Source organism: Quercus robur, chromosome 1, assembly GCF_932294415.1.
Source record: "Quercus robur chromosome 1, dhQueRobu3.1, whole genome shotgun sequence".
Lineage (NCBI taxonomy): Eukaryota > Viridiplantae > Streptophyta > Magnoliopsida > Fagales > Fagaceae > Quercus > Quercus robur.
The window spans coordinates 22,818,820-22,834,281 of record NC_065534.1 but is presented as its reverse complement, the minus strand read 5'-3'; the positions used below and the strand labels follow the sequence as shown (position 1 = coordinate 22,834,281).

Genomic DNA, 15,462 nt, shown 5'->3' with positions numbered 1-15,462 from the left:
ATAAAGAAAGTAAAAAAAAGAATACAATAGCAAATTATGATTAGTAGAGTATAAGGTAAAACACATAAGTAGTAAAGATAATACATCCCCACCCAAAAAAAGAAAAAGCATTAAAATCATACTTAAGATGGCTATATTGAAAGGAGATCATAGTTTTTGTTTTTTCCAAATATAAGATGTGAACATAATGATGTCAATGTGCAAAAAATCTTGATTTGATTTTCTAAAGTTTGTGAAAAAATCTATCATGCCTATTTTCCAAATTTGGATCATTAATTGCAAAAATATTTTCTACTTACATCACGTGGATAATAGAAATTCTATTGCTAAAGTTTTAATAAATTTAAAATGACATTTGAATTAAAATTTTAAACACCAAAAGAAAAACAAAAACAAAACAAAAAAAAAAACACCAAAAGTTTCTAAATTTTAAAAGAAATTTTATTAATTATTTCAAATTATTCCAATGTATACAATTACTTTTTTGTTTCACTACAAAAGTTTGAGTATCACATGTCCTGCTTATATTATGTGACTTAAAGTAAGTAGTGCACGTCATATGGCGTGCTTTCGTGATGCGGCACACTGTCAATATACTAAATTATTGAAAAGTTTACTCTAATTAAATCTTTATCTTCAATTAAAAAAAAAAAAAAAATCTCAACGCTATTTTGATTGAAACAAAATTTAAAAGTGTTGCATTATTTATTTTAATAATCTATGATAATTGTTTGTTTCGATAAAAACTATGTCTTACATGCACATAATTTAAAGTAATTTTTTTTTATTATCTATTTTATTTTTCAATTTTAATCATAGAATCAAATATATGTTATTTTCTTCTCAAAAAAAATGTTATTTAATTAATGTATGATTTTAAATTAACCCATATATCACACCGAACCAACAGTTTGAAAAGTTGTAAGATTTGTAGAAAAGGTGAACATGTGTTTTTCACATTATTTTTTCTTCTTATATAAATTCTTATAAATTCCTTTTATATAATGAGTGCATCATCAATAAATAATTAATATATGAAAATAAATGTATTTGCCCCATGAACACATGACAATTAATGGATAAGTTTGACATAAATGCAATGTTTTGATAAGATAGAAGGATGGGTTAAAAACAATGATAAAGATGGAAGGGTAAATGAAGACGATTCCCTTTCCTTTTCAAAAAAATGCGCTATATAACAAAAGCTTAAACTATTATTAATATATATAATAAATATCATACATGGACCTTGTAAAGGGTTCGACCATTCGAACTTATTAATTATAAGAAGTGGACAATAGTGGAAGAGGTGGGAGGTGGGGTTCAAACCATATACATTAAGTAATATTAAGAATGCTCATTACCACCGCACACCCTTGGTGCGATGGTCACTCTACAAGTATAAGTGCTTGTGGGGTGTGGGGGGCAAGGGCCGGGGTTCAAGTCTTCAGGAGGGAACTTCACACACATATACACTTAAATTAGGCTAGAGTAGAATTCTATCTTGTATAAAAAAAAAAATAATAAAAAAAAATAAAAAAGAAAAGAAAAAAAGAATGCTCATTGCCACTAAGCAGTCACTTAAAACCTCTAATCTTGTCAGGGTTGCTCTGCAAAGCACAAACACTCCACATGTAGTATTCCATATTCATTAATTGATTTGTGAATAAAAACTATTTAGAATTTAAAACACTAATTTCAAAAAATAAACAAATAAAAATTGAAGAATTATCCTTGAAGTTACCCGTATTTTGGAAAGAAATGGTGGCTGATTGAGTGGAGCTAGTTAGGCTTCATTCATGGGATGGGGGGGAAGTAGTCATAAATGGAGTGCACGAGTCAGAGGATGTGGGTCAGAATTGTTTTTAATGATCTTTAACGCGGCATGATTTGAGAGAGATCACCGACAATTGAGGAGGAGAGAGTTGATATCAAATAATTGTCTAAGACCGATCTAGTTGGACTTTCACATGTTCATACTAGTTTGCTTGGCCAGTATCTAATCTAATAATCAATCTTCCTTTCTTCCTTTTATTTAATTATAATTATTTGCGGGGACGAAAGAAAGATGCGACAACTGTGGATTGGATCCGGATTTACTCACAAAATATGAAGCTTACTCACTAAAAAAAAAAAATATATATATATATATATCTAAAATAAACACACACACACACCAATTGGTAGGAAAGTAGTGGACGTTTTGAATTTATCTTCTATTTCCTCTCTTTGTTCCATCTTCCATAGTAACTCTCTTTCCGAATATGGAGTACATGGCCTGCCTATTGATACTTGATTTAGTTATAAAATTGTAAAGAATTACCATTATTCATTAATATAAATTTTAAACTCTATTGAATTCAAGCGATAATACAGTAATAATGATAACTTTTGTAGTACTTATATTTGTGATTCAAATCTATATTATCCCCCCTTGCTATCTACTTAGGAAAAATAAAAATTTGTTTATACTAAAAACGTTTTTTTCCCCTGCAAAATTGACTTGTTTTGTTTGATTGTAATCTTGAAGTGATCCTAAAAACTTGTCATTAGGAATGCACTAAAAATCATTACAATGATGATGCTTATGATGGTGATGGCACTGGGTGGAGGTGGCCATGGTTGTGGTGGTAGTGGTCATGATGAAATATGGCATGCACAAGAAATTGTTACAAAGGTGATGCATAGGTGGTAAAATTAGTGGGTGGAATTGGCATTGGTTGTGGTGTGGTGGTGATGGCAATGGCGATGGTGGCATTACTGGTGGCAACAATGGTGGTGGTGGTGGCGATGATGATAATGGTAGCAACTATGAGGGCAACAATGATTGTGGCATAACAATAGTGACAATGATGGAGGGGAGGTGGAAAAAGATTTACATGTTTTTGAATTGTCATAATCACAAACATCATTAACGTAATTATCATAGTCTAAACCTTCGTTGATCATTAAAAAAAAAAAAAAAAAGGAGACATTTTATGTTGTTACTAAAACTAAAAATTATAAATAAAAAAATTATATTAAAAGAAATGTAGTATTGACATAGACCATAGTTAAAAGATTGTCTCATTTAAGAAAGTACCAATTTTCTAACAAGGGAAGGAGTGGCGTCAAAATTTGCTTTACTATTTCCGTTAAACACAAGAAAGCCAAACTATAGGCGCTAGATTTTAGTGCAAAGGCATTAGGTGACCCCTAGCAGTTACTAAAACATATCATAGTAATGCTATAGAGTATAGACCAAACAATCTTCAAAATGAATTTCAAAAAGTACCGAGTTGGTAGAATATTATCGATAGAATATTATTGATTCTCATATGGGCCAATTAATAACACTACTTCATTATCTACCATTAAAAACTTGTCATCTTAGACAATTGTGAAATTTGTTGCCAATTATGTTGTGACTCTAGATTTATTAAACAAGTAATGCTAAAGACAACACATTTCACATATACTTTTTTTTTCTTGAGAAAGATATTTCACATATACTGAATTGGTAATTTATTATTGTTGTAAGATTTGTTGCGAAATATATTGTGATTCTAGATTTATTGAAAACAAAAATGACAAACATAGCATCCTACGTGACTTGCACATTGGATAGGAAAGCAGGTGTCTTAAGAGTACAGAACTCCTCAATATACCTTGCTACTTGTCAAGCAGTTCATGAACCACGTCCTTCGACCTTACCTTGAGCAGTATTGTTAGGGGCATTTAGACTTTTGCTAGGTCCAATGGATGTGGCATCGATTAATTTGATCAGATTTCAAGATTTCAAAACTATAATAGGCATGTTGCCCCATATTAAAAGAACAAATAACAAGCTTATATTATGCTTTTAAGTCCAAGATGCTCGCATCAAAGCCTCATTTTAAAGATTAAAATATAGAAGTTAGTAACATTTGTAACATTCTAGCACGACCCTTAAAATAAAAAAGACACACATCTGCACAAAATTGATAATTAAAGACAAAAGTCCAACTGCACATGTGGCTTTTGGCCAATTTGATGTGAATGCAAATCTGATCAGTGCAATACATTTGCCATTGGTGAAAAACCATGTCATAAAACTTCAACCTTATGCAAAACAATTTGAGATCGATGGTTAAGCTTCCAACATGTGATGCATAAGCAATCAAACAGGGATAGACACTATTATGTTCACCATTATTCTATAAGATCCTCTCAATTTTTTTTAAAGCCTGCAATCCCTACAAATTGTCATTAAATAAGATTTATATCTTAACTTTTGATGTTCTTCTTCTTGCATTTACAAAAAGAACAAATAGACAAAAGAGTAAGATAATGGTCATGACTAACGGGAAGACTTTCCAAAACACACCGCCATATGAGTTGTTAAACATGCTCTCCCACATCTCCTGCAAGTAAAAATATTAAAGAATTAATTGACAAACATAAGCATGCCACTTAACAAAGGCAATGTGGCAGAAGTGGGTGAGTTTCTACTTGCGCCTCCCCCATTCACCACCACGGAGTTATCTAAATATTACCAGAGAAATAAAGTAAACAGATTCTTCAATCTGCAGCTGATTATAATGTCTATAAAAAGTACAAGGAAAATAGTTAAGGTACTCAAGATAAGGTTAGTACATGTGATTGGTGGTAACATTTTCTAGAATATTACAAGATCCACAAAATGGTTAGATCAACTAAGCATTCTTATTTCTCCCCCAATATAGAATAACAATCATCTTCTTTTTATCTTGTTTTATTTGGGCCTTCCTTTGTATACTGCTTTGTGTACTTGGGTTGCGCCACTTTGGGGCTTCTTCTTTTAATGAATTTTATTTCTTATAAAATAGATGGGACAATTATCAATCAGCCAAGGAAGAAGATTGACATAACATGACTCAAACTAAGGCGATGAGCTTGATAAGTAGAAACAACTACCATTTATCAGGTTGACATTGAAGACATCTGAACACTTCCAAACATGACTGACAAGAAGACTTCTACAATTAAATTCTTTTTGCTAATTAATTAATTAATTGATAAGTGGATGACAGGCCTTATAGGTGACGATGTGACCTCCACAATCTAAACCCTAATAAACTATTTCTCCAGACAATTATTCTTTCAGTTTCCATGCCCAATTTAACAGAGGATCAAATTGTGAAGGTGTGTAATTAACCAGTTGAAATAGGTACAAATGCCATAATATGGTATAACACACCCCACCAAGCAAAACATGGGTTCTAAGTGAAGCACTGGACAGAGACTTACAGCAGTAACAAGCTTCTCCATTGTATGTTTGTGTCGCTTTTCAAAAATTTCTTGAGCATACTTGTAGAGCTCCAAATCAAGGTGGTTAAGTGATCTTATCTGCTCCAGGAGCATTTCAGGAACCTGAAGACGTTCCTGTAAAATTTGAAGGGTAAAAAAGTTAGCAGTTTGAAAGGAGAGAAAAGTTTTAACTTTTAAACCCTGTGTAGAAAATAAAATCATTGTTTCATAGGGCACAGAGGCAATGCAAGGGGTAAGCCCTGAGACAGGGAGAGTACATACTAGCATTTAGAATTTGATATTCTCTCTCTCCAAATCAAATTTTTTGTAAATAGATTAATTGATTCATGAAATTCAATAAATAAATTTGCAAGCATATACAAATCTTACTACTTATTAAAAAAAAAGCATATATAAATCTTACTGATTTTAGAACACTAACACAGAGCAAGAAAGCAGATGTAACAAAACAGCAAAACCAACAAAAGTTTAGCATCACATAAATAGCTGGCATAAATCTAACTAATTAATGTAGAAGCACTGTAAAATTTGGATTGAGAAAGAGTAATGGGAAAAAGACCATTACATTTGAGCTGAAAAACTATCGAGAAAGAAGGATAGGAAAAAGACCATTATATTTGAGCTGAAAGTTTTTAAGAAAGAAGAATAGGACAAAGGCCATTGCATTTGAGCTGAAAACTAACATTAAACATAAAATCAACATAATGATTCTCTTCAAACAAAATTGATTACAAAATCACAAAATCATAGTGGCTGAAATTTGATTCCTGTTATATTGGCTTCTTGCCTGGTATGTATTAGTTTGTATCAGCCATTGGTTTAATACAATTCTTACTGATTCATAAAAAATAAATTAATTAATTAAAAAAAAAAAAGATTCCTGTTTAAGTTTGGGAACCTCTTATCTAATTTTTACTCTTAATTTGTTGCCGGGTAATTACATACCCCCCCCCCCCCCCCCCCAAAAACAACAAACACACACACAAAAGAAAAGGCAACATTTTGCCATCTCTCTTGAGCATAAAAATATGAACAAATAAATAAACACACATAAATTCAATAATATGAAATGGCATCTCACTTTTGCAAGGCAGACTCCATAACAGAAGTGATGCTTTTCTCTTATAAGCTCTATAACATTCTAGGACTAACAAAATGTTGTCAAGACCTTCATGATGTCACAAGAGGCGGGTTAAACCATCTAGTTGCATAATGCCCATGATATTAGAGCAAAATTCAACATAAAGTCCAAAGATAGTAAAGACTTGGTAGTGGTAGGAATTTACAACGACCATTGTGATCTACTTATAAGAGTAATTTCAGGGTTGGGTGGAGATTGGGGGGGAGGAGAAAGGGTGACCATCCAAACATAGTGTCCGTTTATTTATCTAATTATGTGTAAAAAGCAATCAGATCGAACAACACATAATGCAACCTAAATGACAAAAACTAAAAGATTAATAGTCCAAGTTCCAAGTCATTCAGTGATACAGAAACACTTCTCTTTTTTTTTGCTCTCAGCAATAAACAAGATCCCTTTTTCATAGTCTCAAACTAATCCAGTGTAGTAGCACAAAAATACAGAAATCTGAACAGAGTATTGTGTTGATGCTACATATAGTAGCATAGACACAGCATTGGTGAATTATCAAATATACCTCCTTCGAAAAGTTTGCAGGGGAAATTCTCTTCAAAGAAGAAGTGCGCCGAGCTGCTTGGGATTTCCTTAAACTAGAGATGCACCCTTCATAGGCTTCCATAAGGTCTTCCACAGTCATCTAATATGGTAAAGGAAAGGAAATAAGTAATATATAGGTATTTTCCCCCTAAAGAGGAGTCACCAATCACATCTTTATATGTGAATATTATGCAAAGTGGATTACATTTTCTTTCATTGCTTCACCATCTTCATTTGAAGCAAGGTGACCTGCATTTTGGTCAGAGCTGCTATTCTGTATGCAAGCAAAAATGGAGTAAGGAACCTACTTACAACAACCAAGATTTTCATTTATAAACAAGCAAGGTCTTCTGCTGCTAACCTGATGGTCATTGTTATCAGGATCAGAATCCAAGAACGAAGGGCTCTGTTCTGTAGCACAAGTAGATAAATTTTATTAAGGCTATACACACACACACACACACACTTGCAGAATAGCATATACATTTAAAAAAATAAAAAACGCAAAGTAATAATAATAATAATTAAAAAGAAAAAGAAGAACACTAGGGAGCCAGCCCATATCACTATCGGTCAACAAGCCATATGGGGAATGGAGGAAATGGGCTATACATAGTATCATTTAAATTTGATTAAGGCAGTACACATTATCATTCAAATCAACCAATCTAAGAAATGAACATACACATGTTGTCCTAAGTTTACTATATTACAATATACTCAACTTAGACATTTTTCATCCTAACTTTATAACTATATTAAAAGATAATAGCCACATTAATTGAAAAACAGAGAAGTTTTTAATTCAGACTGCACAAAAGCCCGAAACTTCCAATTTTCAAGGCTGAACTGGATTTTTGTAAAAGAATAAGAAAATCACTAATAGCATTAGCTTTTTATTCTCCTTTATTCTTTTTTCTTTGGTTCAGCAAGGTTGGTCGAAATAACAAAAATGCCCACCTGATCAGTGTAAAGTCTGCCTCAAGGTTCAAAATGAACGTAATGTATAAAAGAGACTAAAGACTACCATTACTAAACAAAAGTTAGTACAAGAATGAATCTCCCGATTTGTGCTAATCCAAAAGTGTTTGAATCCCATAGAAATTATTTACACTGGACAGAAGAAAACTGCAAGCAATGACTACTAGATATCTAAAGTTCCACAAACAAACTCCAAATTCAATGGACCAAGTGCATTGAATCCAAGAACATAGAGAAAATGTACTCTATATCATGTTAGAGCATCCAACCTAAATCTTAAGCTATTAGATGGAAAGTGGCATCCAACCAAAGAGAAAAGGGTCCCGCCAATAGTATCCAATCAGTGTGTGACGCTGCCAATCTCCATGTCTAAAATCATCAACAAGATTGAAAAAGATCTGTACATGTGTTGCAAGAGTTCTAATGGCAACAAACCAGAAGGCAAGTCAATCATCATGAAGGCATGACCAAAAGAAGAAAACAGAAGGTAATTTAAACCAAATAATACAAACTACTCAGCAGAAAATTAGTGCACACTCAACTACATAAATTTTTCAATACCAAAATATAACTCATAGCATACCACACAACAGGAATGACAGAACATGATAATGTCTGTAAAACCAACAAAAAATGGCAACTTGGATAAACTCATAATGCAGAACAAAAACACTAAATAAATACATTTTATTAAAAAATCCCAAACTATCCATAATGAAACTTCAAGGATTATAACAAGTAATTAAATTAAATGAGCTAAGGAAAGCACAATCATTGAACGAAATGCATGCAAGACTTTTAGTTAGGAAACATCTATGAGATTAATTTCAGCATCCTACTCTAACTTCTATTTATGTATATAAATAGAAGAATGGATCATTTGCGTCCAGACATCCAGCCTTCTTTCTCAAGCAGCACGATTAAAAAAACCATACTTTTCAAAATACCAACATCTTCAAAGAGACACAAATTAGCACTTCATTATGCTCCACAGAAAACAAACTGTGATACTCCAATTTGACTGTTTGAATTTGCCACTAAAAGCAGGAAAAAAGAAGATGTTATTCCACCGCATGACCACACTAACCTGATTTTTTGTTAGATACACTCTTCATACTGGTGTTTGATGCTCTCAGTTGGGAAATCACCTGTGCACCAACCACGTTTGCAAACATTGTAGCAGATTCTTTGTGTTCTTCAGTGAGACCAACATATAACATATTGTCCAATCTATTCTGCAAGATTTACAAGTATCTACCATGATGTGCAACCATTAAAGGGGGAGGGGGGGGGGGGGGGGTTGGGACAAAATCAGAGAAATAATATTATGACACGATATTATTCACAATTTTAAAATCCTATTTTTCTCACCTTCGCAACTTGAAGCACATGGTCACCAAGAATTTTATACTTTTGTACACAATGGCGCACCTCATGTGATTCTGCTAGATAAGAGTTGTTTGTCAATCCTGCAACCTGTTCGTTAAAACAGTCAGGCCAGATAAGCAAAGACACAGATATACAATTTTTTTAATTGATAATTACATATGCACCCATTGGTTCTTGAACCAATGACTTCAGCCTCCACCTTGCAAGGAGACAAACAAATTTCATAAATTCAGTTATTTATAGCCACAAGGGAGCCAACATCTACTGGGTACTTGACTAATTCCAGGCAGTTCACATCTATCGGTAGGAATGACATTTTTTCACACACAAAAACACCATACTTCATTACTTCTTCCTTTCATCTTCAGCATTCCCATTTTATTACATATCATAATTGGAAAACATCCCATCAATATATTATTCTTCCCACAACTTCAAAAAGAAGAAAAGAAAAAAGGAGAAGAGTTCCATGTTGTTTATAAGACCTTAGGCTGAAGTACCTGGAATGTGGCTCCATTGTGAATGATATCATGGGCTACAGGATCATTGATGTATTTATGTAATGGCATAACAATATCCTCAATGTCATATGAAAAATTGCTCTTAATGTCACGTGAGCCCTTTTGTATTCTAGCATCTCTCTGTGCAAAAGAATAAAACACGACACATATGTAAGAATAAGAAATACTACAAGCCATTCCAATATTGTAAGAATAATAAATAAATTGATAACTATGATGTAGTCCAATGGGACAATAGTACACTTATGAACATCTTGGATCACAACAGAAAATGTGTGCATGTCCAATCAATGTATTTAGAGAGAGAGAGAGAGAGAGAGAGAGAGAGAGAGAGAGAGAGGATTACCTTTGGTTGGTGGCAAAGTAAGTTAACACGGGAGTTTAATGTCAAATTAAACATCTATATACAAGGTATTTTTTATTTATAAGATCATTATACAAGGTAATTACTCAACAAAGTTTTTTCCTTTGCAATTTTGCTTTTTCATTAATATTAAAATATGAGCTAGGTATCATGGATTTACTAAGGCTTGTTTTGAGATTACGAATTCACATACCTTTGATCATCTAGATATTGTACAATGACTACGTTTAACTTACACTATGATACATGCATTGTGGGGATCCTCTTGTTATCAGACACCTCTTGAACTTATCTAGTCTAAAGAAGAGGCCCTTAACTATGCCACTTTGGCTCACACTACACTGTGAAGAGTATTCCAACTGCCTAACTCTCTCATCAGAAAAGCTTGCCCTGAAAAACCTATTACTTACATGCTCTAAATCATTATTGTCTACAGGTAAATCATTGCATGCTGCTTTCCTAAGAATGTGTTGGCATTCAAGGCAACAATATCTGTTTCCACTATCATTACAAGGGGCACAAACAAAAAGAAAAAGCCTTCACCTTGCTCTTACAAGGTTCTCAAGTTAAGTCATCTCACTCACATCAATAGAGGCCTTTAGGATGTAATAAGAATCATTAAATGGAAATAAAGAACATAAAGTAGTAAGAGTATAATTAGGGTAAAGAGAGATTTTTTAATTAAACACACAAATAGCTTTTGAACCCACGACCTCACCCTCCACCTTGCTCTTACAAGAGCAGAAGGTGCAGTTTGAGCTAGAGCTCATTGGAAAATTAAGTTAAGAGAGAAATCCAAGAATGGTGCTATCAGGAAAATAAAAGTAATGTGTATTAAGAAGAAGAAGAAAAAACTCGCCCGAGCAAAGAGGTCTTCTCTCATCCAGGGAACCAGATACTTCCATGGCCAAATATCCAGTGTGCTGACTCCCCTAGTCTCAGAACGCATGCGCGCAGACATTTGTATCAGGGAACTTAAGTTAGGATGCAACAAAAATCTAGCTGCCACCTCAATTGAAAATTCATAAGTACTGAAAACCCGATCAACTGGATTCCTAAGTATTGTCACCACAGAAGTTCTTTGATTTGGAAGCTTGGACATCATGCTATAGTCATCATGAGTAACCAAAAGCCTACATTTTGTCTTGCTGCACAGTACACATACACAGTAATACCAATTTGTAAGGATCTGTTTTTTTTTCACTTAAAATGCCAGCTTATGTATAGCTTTTAAAAACTTCACTTTTTTTAGGTACACGAAAATAAGCTCATCCATGCACACTCTGCACAAAATAGTTAATAACACTATTATAGTTTTATAGTACAGTTATTGGGTTGCTACTGTCAAGCTTATTTGTTTCCATTCCCATATATTTAGCACCAACATTAGTTAACTACATTTTGACCTACTCGAAGCACTTAAGCAATATGTTTAACGGCTCCATCTGCTAGCTAAAACAAAGAAAAATCATGTTCAATCAATTTATATTAAGATTTATTATATACTTAGTAAAGAGGCAGCCAAAAACTCTTTCTTGCCCATTAATTATCCTCTTCCACAGAGCCTCCACCACCTCTCTACAAGTCATTGTAAAAAAGAAAAAGAAAAAATCTTCCTCCACTTTTCTACATGTGACTGACCCCAATTAGTTTGTTAAGAATCCATAATTGACCTTAAAGTTTGGAACTAAGGCTTTGTTGCTGTATAGAGAGAGAGAGAGAGGGTACCTTGGATCAAACCGCAGCTTGTCGTAAGAACGGGGGCATTCAAGATTGTTAGAGTACAACTTTCTCAAGAAGCTGCAGATACAAAATACGGAAATTAATATACTTGTGAAAATGCTAGTGGGCAACCTTTAGGTAACAGTATCGTGCCTATCTGGAATTACCAATGGAAATATGTGCGGCCTCCTGTTCTTGGGACATGGAGAAAAAACAGCAAGTCCCGCAGTGTGTGCCGGTCTTCTTTGATTTCCTGATCAAGTGAGGAAAATGCCCACCTTTTTACAACTCTGTCACAGTGCCCAAAATCACTCTGGATAGAAGAGGCATTTACTAGTATTGAAACTGTGTAAATGTCAGGAAAACCAGTCACTAACAAGCAGAGCAGTGATGACCGAGTGAGAAAGAAAAACTATAGCATAAAAAAAGGGGAAAAAAATGAAATGGAAAGGATTCTAGTGATAAAAAGAAAAGCTTATAAATGGCACCCAGATTTTACAATCAAATTGAGTCCACTGATGCATAAACTTCATTTTCAAATTATAGTAATATAGCCACCTAAATCACCAATATCCACAAATTTAATTAAAAAAAAAAAAAAAAAAAAGAGAAGGAATCACAACTTGATTAATCTGCAATTCAAAACAGGGAAGAAAAGAAATCTAGGACCACCACAACAATAAGCACTTCTTAGTAGAAACATTATCAAGAGTAGCAAACACTATATGAAGAATATAAGGAGTTGGAATTAAAGAATGAAATAAGAAGCAAAATGTAAAAGAAAAGGAACAAGGGAATCGAATTGTAGGTGATACGTACCCAATCCAAGAAGCATCAACAGCAACAACATCAACTTTAGAGTAGGATGAACCATCCTCCTCATCCTACTCCAATCACTGCCAATCAAAACGCAAAAAGTCAAGCTAAAATCACACACTCCACAATGTCCACATAACAATAATCATTACAAACAGTTAATAAAAACCTTTGCACTTATAAATGAAAAAACTTGCATATAGGGAAAACTAAGGAGCAGTAACTTCAAAAATCAAAACTTCTCTTTAGACCCAACAAAAAAAGAACCATAATTATCTCATTTTGTTCCAATTTACACGCAAAGCACATTATAATAATCCTCAAAGTTGTTATTGAATTACATAAACAAAATGTTCCAACTTCCATTCAGTTCAGTTGAGTTCAGATAACTGATCAGAGCAAGATAGTACATTTTCTTAAAACAATCAAAAAGTCCCAACAATTAAAAAAAAGAAAAACACCAACCAGAAATGTTTGAATACATGAAATGGGAATTGGAAAGGTCAATATGAAGAAGTGGGTTCGATTAAATATAGTTGGAATTACAGAGTCCCAAAACAAAACAAAACAAAAAACAAAGACAAGGACAGAAATTCAAAGACATGGGATTGGACCTACGGCCTACCTGTACCGATAATCAGGATCTCGTGTTCATAAATAGCCCAAAACTATGTTGCCACTCCACCGTACACCCCTCGAGATCAATTGGACCCCACCCACCACTCCCTTTTTCGAAATTTTCTTTCTGGAAATTAGAGAAAGTATAAATTTTTTTCCATTTGAATTTTGCAAGGAAAAATTCCCGAGCTTTTTATTATTTTCTCGCTAGCCAAACAGTGAATATTGAGGTTGAAAATAGATTTTCTAGGCCTAGTTGTTTTCTGGGGAAGAGTGGGGTTTATATGGGGGTTGCTGTGTTGGTTATGGAAGTGGAAGCGGAATGGGATTTCCTCTTTGCTTTTCTAAGAAAATGCGCCATTATTAACATTAACAAACGGCACAGAGTTCAGACAAACATTGCTAATGTGGGTCCAACGCATTCGAAGAGACGAGGGGTAAATTAGTCAAACGAGAATCTTTATTCCTTATTTTTGGGTTTTCTTTTTCTTTTTTTGGGATTTTCTCCAAAATCTAATTCAAAATTGCTAATTAAGAGCACAGACGTCTAGGAGGAATTATTATTTACACAGGATGGATTGATGATTTGGACCATTTGGTCTTTGTTGATTAATGTAATGATTTTATTTATGTAAACGTACGTGTGAGCTTACTAATCAGCACAAAAAATAAAAAATAAAAATTATTAGATGATGTCACTTTTGAATAAATAAAGCATTTTATTGGTTGGAAAGTTAGGGAAGACCACGTTAGCAATCCTCTGGTGAACCTAATAATTTCTCCACATTTAGGGATGTTCAACAAACCACAAAAACAATAAAAATAGCATCAAAATCACCCGCAAAATAGCATAATTGCACCATACTGCAAGTAACAATGCACCGCACCGTATGGTGCAATGTAGACACAAACCGCACCGCACTCTTTCTATATATTAATATATTTATTTTTTTAATATTAAATATATTATTAATAGTTTAATAACCCTAATTTTCAAAAAAAAAAAAGTTTATTAACCCTAGCAAGTGTTGATTAGGAAAATCAACTCAAAATAAAAAAGAAAAACTAGCTCAATAGTTTAAAACTTGGCCTAAAACAAAGGGAAAAAAATTAGTTTTGGGTTGACTAGGAAAAACCCAAAATTTGAAAAATATACTAGTTTTAAATTGTTTAAATTGTATCTTATACACAACATCGCACATGTGACCGCAAAATGAGATGCAGTGCAGTTATGGTTTTGGCTAAACTCTTATCCGCATCGCACTGCACATGTCACCGTAAAAATGAGGTGTGATGCGGTTAAGGTTTTGACTAAATCGTACTACAAAGTGCAGTGCTAAAAATAGCCCAAAACTGCACCGCACTACAAACACCCCTACCCACATTTTTTATTGAAAAAAAAAAAAAAAAAAAAAAACTTACATAAGTTATTGTATAGGAGGAAAATAATCACATTTTAGCCTATTTTGTTCAAAATTCACCCACATCATATAAATTCATGATTGCTATATAGTGGAATTAAAGTGTTGTAAAAATATATGATTGCTACAATAACTGTATAAATCTATAGTGACACTATTCATTTTAGCATTTAGTGATAAAGGAAGAGAATGGGTGGGGGTGGTTGTGTGTAAAAAAAGATAAACAAAAAAAAAATTAAGAAAATTTGATATTTTAATGAAATGTAGTGTAAAATAAATAATCTAATCTGGGATGTTTTGAAAAGTTAATATGTAAATAGTAAAAGTAAGTTTTTGTACAAAAATAGACAGAAATTTTTACACGAGTTAATTCAAATGTTTTCAATGTATATCTCATAAAACTAAAATTTTTAACTTTTTGTTGACTTCTTCTAGTCTTGACAACTAAAACTTTTAAAAGCCTCCATTTTATATGTAATTGCTCTAATGTTTTTTAGTTTAATTTAAATTATAGATTTCCCATAAAATCTCTTACATGTACATTTTTCCATTGTCACGTCATTTATAATAAAAAAAATGTAGAATATATAATTCAAGAGAAGTGTTATGTCCATAATATTTTCACAAACACTTTAACAACGAATTGTAAGTCGTAGGGGGTAAGTTGTTATTGAATTTAATTTA

At 33.0% G+C, this 15,462-nt stretch overlaps 1 protein-coding gene across 1 annotated transcript; it reads right to left on the bottom strand.

The window, feature by feature from the left end:
- Nucleotides 1-3,950: 3,950 nt before the first annotated feature.
- LOC126725819 (protein-tyrosine sulfotransferase) lies at nt 3,951-13,754 on the bottom strand. The gene is made up of 13 exons (XM_050430789.1): nt 13,365-13,754; nt 12,743-12,819; nt 12,091-12,268; nt 11,930-12,001; nt 11,061-11,349; nt 9,817-9,957; nt 9,299-9,403; nt 9,015-9,162; nt 7,308-7,357; nt 7,152-7,220; nt 6,927-7,046; nt 5,248-5,382; nt 3,951-4,382 (listed from the first exon to the last, which is right to left on the bottom strand). The coding sequence occupies exons 2-13, from the start codon at nt 12,804-12,806 to the stop codon at nt 4,239-4,241; spliced, it is 1,515 nt and encodes a 504-aa protein (XP_050286746.1). The 5' UTR covers nt 12,807-12,819; nt 13,365-13,754; the 3' UTR covers nt 3,951-4,238.
- Between the last annotated feature and the right edge of the window lie 1,708 nt (nt 13,755-15,462).